Source organism: Tiliqua scincoides, chromosome 1 (assembly GCF_035046505.1).
Source record: "Tiliqua scincoides isolate rTilSci1 chromosome 1, rTilSci1.hap2, whole genome shotgun sequence".
Classification (NCBI taxonomy): domain Eukaryota; kingdom Metazoa; phylum Chordata; class Lepidosauria; order Squamata; family Scincidae; genus Tiliqua; species Tiliqua scincoides.
The window spans coordinates 68,467,092-68,474,436 of NC_089821.1; the positions used below are offsets into that span (position 1 = coordinate 68,467,092).

Here is a 7,345-nt window from a genome sequence, read left to right on the forward strand (position 1 = left end):
GCCTTACGGCACGTTTGTGACAGTGCACTCTGGCAGAAAGCCAGAGCACTGAGCACAGGATTGGGCTCCCAGTTAGCTAACAGCACAATCCTATCTTGCGCTGGAACAGATAGGTCAGGAGGCCTGCAATGTATCCAGCACAAGATAGGGGCCCAAAATGGCTCAACCAGAGGCAAGGGGAAACTCTTCCCCTTACCCCCGGGTAAGCCACTGCAGCCCCAATAGGTCTCCTCGAATTTACACCACTTCAGGAGGTGGCATAAGTCCAAGGAGAGCGGAGCAGCTTGCAGCACTGCTTGAGAATGGGGACTAGGATCTGGCATATCTGCCAGGCCCCAGCTCCACCTCCTGCTTCTAGGATTGCGCCCTAAGAAGTACAAAAATATGTCAAATGAGTGTTGGAAATGTAAAAAACAGGAAGGCTCTTTTTATCATATGTGGTGAACATGTATTAAAGCAAAAAAATTATGGCTACAGATGCATGCACAGATACAGCTGATTTTAAGAACAAATGTGCAAATGAATCCTGATGACTTTTTGCTGGATACGATAGATGAATATGTGGGGAAAAAATGTGAAATTTTATTTTTATATATGATAAGTGCTGCTAGAATACTTTATGCACAATATTGGAAAACTACAGACACTCCATGGATAGAAGAATGGTGGACAAAGTTACCTTACGTAAGAACATAAGAACAGCCCCACTGGATCAGGCCATGGGCCCATCTAGTCCAGCTTCCTGTATCTCACAGCGGCCCACCAAATGCCCCAGGGAGCACACCAGATAACAAGAGACCTGCATCCTGGTGCCCTTCCTTGCATCTGGCATTCTGACATAGCCCATTTCTAAAATCAGGAGGTGGCACATGGACATCATGGCTTGTAACCCGTAATGGATTTTTCCTCCAGAAACTTGTTCAATCCCCTTTTAAAGGGCAGAAGGCAATGACCTTACTTAAAGAAAAATCAATAGAAAACTTTATGAAGAACTGGAAACCAATTATTGACTTTCTGCATAAAAGAGAGAACAATGAGTTAATGAGTTGTGGATTTGAAGATTAGATTTTAAGGGATAGAGGATATTATTCCAGAATTACAATTTGAAAAGGGATGTTGGTGGTATATATAAGGGGGGAAATGTAGATTATTAAGATATAAAGCTGTAAGTAATTAGAATATTTGACTTCACTCAAGCTACACTAGACGCTGCTCCAGAACCACCATTCAGAGCGCGATACCATAGTCTTCCAACAACATGCTACACTATTAGAGGTTTTATTTATCTGTACTTTTTATCAATTTTTTAATGTTGTTGTTTGTTTTTATTTTCATTTTATTGTGTGTTTTCTTTTTTCTCTCTTTTTCTTTTATTATAATAAAGAAAAGAAATGGCCGCGGCTGTATCCTGCAGGCCCAGAGCAGCAGCTAGAGGTCTCCTCGACATAATGGAACATTGGCTCCTTTACCCTGTGCAGTACCCCCACACCCCCTATGGGTGCCAACGAAATCACTGGTGCAGATTTGAGTAGCCCATGTTGGGCTTACAGGTGCAGGAGGGGGGATAGGATCCCCACCCCATCCTGAGCCCTGCAGGCTCCCCTCCCCCTGCCCAGAAACACCCACCCCCCACTTTCCTCTGTCCCTCCCCCTGCCCAGAAACACCCAACCCCCCCCCCCACTTTCCTCGGCTCTCCCCCTGCCCAGAAATCGGAGGTGTGACTGCTGCTCACTGGGCACCTTACCAGGGAGCACTCCTCTTGCTTCTCCCAAAGGCACAGAGGCCTGGTGGTGACTGGTGCAGGCCTCCCCACTGGTGCCTTCTCCCTCTAGGCCACTACAACGTATCTTATAGCACATTTGCAACAGCTGTTGCCCATGCAACGGGCAAGCAGCGCTGCCCACGCAGAGGATCAGCTGTTTCAGAACAAGCAGAATTACACAAACAGGGCTTCTTTTATAAAAATGAAAGCAGCAGTTGAAAAAATACTGCACGTGCAGAGTCTAATACAACCACAGAAAATGGCTGTAAAACAAGTGCTGTACTGCAGTGTCTCATTTTTCATTTCCTACTGAAATCACTTTTTTGCTCCATAAGTTTCTCATTGCATTTTTCACCTCTTCATTTCTCAAGGTATAAATTAAAGGATTGAGCATGGGGACAACAATGGTGTAGAAGACAGCCACACTCTTGTCCTCTGAGAATGTGGTAGAAGGCCTCAGGTACATGAAGATGCACGGCCCGAAGAACAAGATCACGACAGTGATGTGGGAGGCACAGGTGGAGAGGGCTTTCAGACGCCCTTCGGAGGTGTGGCTTCTCAGGGTCACAAGGATGACAATGTATGAAACACTCAGCACAACAAAGCAGCACAGAGAAATCATGCCACTGTTGATAATGACAATGAGGCCCACAATATAGGTGTCAGCACAGGCCAATTTCAGTAATGGCTGAACATCACAGAAATAGTGATCAATCATATTGGGTCCACAGAAGGGAAGGGATAGGGTGAGGAGAGTTTGTAGCAGTGAATGTAGAAAGCCTCCCACCCATGAAGCCACCATCATCCACCCACACACACTCTTGCTCATAATCGCTGTGTAATGGAGAGGTTTGCAGATGGCAATGTAGCGGTCATACGCCATCACTGTGAGAACAAAGATCTCAACACAACCAAAGAAGTGACTAAAGAAGAGCTGTGTTAAGCAGCCCTCAAAGGAGATGGTCTTCTTCTCAACAAGGAGGTCAGCAATCATTTTGGGAGCAGTGGTAGAGGAGTAACAGATGTCTGCCAAGGACAGGTAACGGAGGAAGAAATACATGGCAGAGTTCAGACGAGGGCTGCTCTTGATAGTGACCATGATAAGCAGATTCCCCACCACAATTCCTGAGAACATGACCAAGAATAGCGCAAAACAAAATTTTTCTACGTTCTTGTTTTGAGTAAGTCCCAGGAAGATGAATTCAGACACATTGTTTTTCTTCCCCATATTCTCCGGACAGATGATGATGATGATGATTGGTTACGGCACTGAATTAAATCACCTGCCACCAAAGAAAATAAGGAATGTCATCAACTAAAAATATTATCTTCATTTCAACACATTCAAGTATTAACAGCTTGTGATTCCCCAGGAATCTCACTCCAAAATCATCAAAAGAAATACACAAAAACGTGCAATGCCCGTATTAAAAGCCCAGTTCTATGCAGTGTGTGCTGGCTCACTGTTATGTGAAAATCCCCTTTCCCCTTTTAGTTGTGATTTTCTCTCTGTATCTGGTTATGTTATTATGCTATAATATCATGCAAGCTAAACTGTTCTCCCAGCATACTGGCCACATTTCCAGGACTCTGGTCAAGCCACAAGCTCATGGTTACACCACCACCACCACCACCACCAAGTCACACATTATGCGAGGAAATCTTGTGTCTTAATCCAATCACTGTTTAAGTGTCTCCTATGCAAATGATTTTGGTGTTACTGATTCATTGTACCTACACAGAAGCTCATGGTTACACAACTCCCCTCCCCACAGTCACACATTATGCGAGGAAGTCTTGTGTTTTAATCCAATCACTGTTTAAGCATCTCTTACATTACTTTATGCAAACTCGAACTGCCTTCCATGATTTTGGTGTTGAAATTCTGTTTCTGATTCTGTATTGTTTCTGTATTGATTTCTGTATTGATTTCTGTAGTTTCCACAGTCTTTGTCTAGAAAGCCAGCCATAGACCCCATTGAATTTTTCTGCTAACTGACATCCTGATCCCCATTCAAATGTTTACATATTCCAAGCACCCAGTTTTGTATTAGCAATCAAGTTAACATCCAGCTCAGCACTGTCTCCCAACCCCTTTTAAGTGAAGGCTTCCTCTTACATGCTCTCTCACTCTCTCTCCAAGGACATAAGAACATAAGAACAGCCCCACTGGATCAGGCCATAGGCCCATCTAGTCCAGCTTCCTGTATCTCACAGTGGCCCACCAAATGCCCCAGAGAGTGCATCAGATAACAAGAGACCTGCATCCTGGTGCCCTCCCTTGCATCTGACAGAGCCCATTTCTAAAATCAGGAGGTTGCACAGACACATCATGGCTTATAACCCGTAAAGGATTTTTCCTCCAGAAACTTGTCCAATCCCCTTTTAAAGGTGTCCAGGCTAGACACCATCACCACATCCTGTGGCAAGGAGTTCCACAGACCGACCACACGCTGAGTAAAGAAATATTTTCTTTTGTCTGTCCCAACCCGCCCAACCCTCAATTTTAGTGGATGTCCCCTGGTTCTGGTATTATGTGAGAGTGTAAAGAGCATCTCCCTATCCACTCTGTCCATCCCCTGCATAATTTTGTATGTCTCAATCATGTCCCCCCTCAGGCATCTCTTTTCTAGGCTGAAGAGGCCCAAACACCATAGCCTTTCCTCATAAGGAAGGTGCCCCAGCCCAGCATTCATCTTAGTTGCCCTCTTTTGCACCTTTTCCATATCCACTATATCCTTTTTGAGATGTGGCGACCAGAACTGGACACAATACTCCAGGTGTGGCCTTACCATCGATTCGTACAACACATCTGTGTTGTGTCAGAGGGTCCTCTTCACAGGACTCTCCCCCCCCTCCAACTGCTCTACAGAACAGGTAACTATCTTGCGCCTGGAACTCTTTCCCTTCTCCCCCCCCTTTTTCTCCCCTTCTTTCCCCACCTTTAGTTAGCAGCTGGGGTTGGCAGAGCAGGGACCCCTAAAATCCTTCCCTACAACCCCCCTTCCATTTCAGATTTCCTCAGATGCACCAAATACTCTTCACACGCAACCACCGTGAAAGCTAGGTACATTGGATTCAAGTATTAGGACCAAGAAACATACACTTATCATTTCTCCATGTGCATAATGTTTACCTTTGTGCTCTTTTATTAAATGTTTATTGTGCTCTTTTATTAAATGTTTACCTTTGTGCTCTTTTATTAAAAGTCATCTTTCTCTCAGTCTCCTCTGTAAGCAAAAGGGAATTTCTCTGCATTACGCCGTCTTGTTATCCAGCCTACGATCCTAATGTTTAATAATTTAATAGTTTAATAGTTTAATAATTCCCCTAAACAAAACAGCCCTTTTGGTAACACACTACTGGTGCACACTATTGCAAATGTGCCGTAAGGTACATTTGCAGCCCTCAGCACCAGTGGAGCACCGGTGCTAGCTCAGCACCAGCCGGTGCTGGGCTAGCACCAGTGGAGCACCAGTGCTCTGTTGGTCATCTGGACTGCCAGGCAGCAGAGAGGTAGGTGGGGTGTAGGGGAGGCAGGGAGGAAGCATTCTGGGGCAGAGGAGGCAAAGGGAGGGCAGGGAGAGGGCAAGGAGGAGGCATGCCAGGGGAGAGAGTGGGGCGGGAGGGAGACAGGACTGGTGGAGTGTTGCTCCACTGGATCCTGAGCCTCCGTGTCATAGCACCCACCAAACACAGAGGCTCTTAGTTCTACCAACCATTGGGTCACCCTAAAATTGAGTAGCCCCATTGTGGGGCTACTCGCGTCACTTGGGGGAAAGGGGTGAAAATCCCCTTCTCCCGAAGAGCCACTGGCATTGCCCACTGAGTGCGCAGGATGAAGCAGCAGTCATTTTCGGTGGTGCTGCAGCCCTGTGCACCGGGCAGCTCAGAATTGGGCTGTTATTTATTTTGTGTCATTTTGGTTGATCCTAGTTAATGATATGTTTAGATTTTGGTTCTGGAGATTTTTTCCCCTAAGGACCAAGTTTTACCCAAAAAAATGTTCAGAAATTTTTCTTACTAAGATTTACAGTTTGGAATGACAGCATAGAATACAACAGAATGCAAATTAAAGTAGGTTGGAGTACTTAAAGGGACAACTAAAGCTTATGACACCCCATAAATTAATTAAAATAACTTAGCAATGACAAAATTCTGAAATTAAAAATCTTGTTTTCTAGAGGATCTTAAGAAAAGTCAGACCAGAGGAGAGATGTGCAATTGTTTTAGTGTTTAATGTTCTTTAAGAACTGGAGTGCTGGGTGAAGGTAAGTGATGGGCAGACATGGGGATTCAGGGCACCTCTTGTCAGTTTACCAGGTCCTCCAACCCTCGCACTTGAAGCTGTGCTTCAGTCTGCCTCATCGCAGGGCTGGCCTTGATTGCAAGCCACATTCACAGCCTGACCCCTAACCAGTAACATTAATATTAGAAACACTGCAGAGTTGTTGTAAGAACTAAATTTCAGCCTGTGTCACTGACATGCAATAATTACCACTAGCCTACACTGCAGGGCTGTTTCAATGCACCATCCCCTGTTCTCCTTCGTCACCTGCCATGTTACATTAAATACTGAAGAACCCAAAACACTTATTTTTGTCTTATGAAACAAGATCAGGGTTAGAATCACCTCTCTTTGCTTATACTGCTCATTTCCAGGCTAGGAGAGGGGTTCTGTTTTCTCAACTATTTCCATGGGCAGCTCTCACTTTCACCTTAGGCGACATTTGAAAATAGCTGCTCTAGTTTGAACCAGGAAACAACCTGCAGAGATTCTGAGATCTTTCCTATGAGGGGATCTCCACTTGTGGTGTTCCACATCACAAGGAACAATCCCTCTTGCAGGCCAACTCTCTGATAAAAGGAGCATCTTGTCAGATTGATTTAGCGACATTATGAAAGTGACAGTGCATTTACTTCAAAGCAGTCCAGTTAAATGTAACCAATTGCCATGAACCTGCAATCCAGAAAGAGCGCTCAGTGAAAAGGAAAAAGTTGTTAACATAACATAAGAATGTGGACAAAGTTACCTTACATAAGAACAGCCCCACTGGATCAGGCCATAGGCCCATCTAGTCCAGCTTCCTGTATCTCACAGCGGCCCACCAAATGCCCCAGAGAGCACACCAGATAACAAGAGACCTCATTCTGGTGCCCTCCCTGGCATCTGGCATTCTGACATAGCCCATTTCTAAAATCAAGAGGTTGCACATGCACATCATGGCTTGTAACCCGTAATGGCTTTTTCCTTCAGAAACTTGTCCAATCCTCTTTTAAAGGCGTCCAGGCCAGATGCCATCACTACATCCTGTGGCAAGGAGTTCCGCAGACCAACCACATGCTGAGTAAAGAAATATTTTCTTTTGTCTGTCCTAACCCCCCCCCAACACTCAATTTTAGTAGATGTCCCCTGGGTCTGGTGTTAATGTGAGAGTGTAAAGAGCATCTCTCTATCCACTCTGTCCATCCCCTGCATAATTTTGTATGTCTCCATAATGCCCCCCCTCAGGCACCTCTTTTCTAGGCTGAAGAGGCCCAAACGCCATAGCCTTTCCTCATAAGGAAGGTGCCCCAGCCCA

General features: G+C 45.2%; 1 protein-coding gene across 1 annotated transcript; it reads right to left on the reverse strand.

Annotated features, from left to right (window-relative positions):
* Window positions 1-2,055: 2,055 nt before the first annotated feature.
* Window positions 2,056-2,991, reverse strand: LOC136655508 (olfactory receptor 4S2-like). Its single transcript, XM_066632027.1, has one exon. It carries the CDS (start codon window positions 2,989-2,991, stop codon window positions 2,056-2,058), a length of 936 nt encoding a protein of 311 aa, XP_066488124.1.
* Between the last annotated feature and the right edge of the window lie 4,354 nt (window positions 2,992-7,345).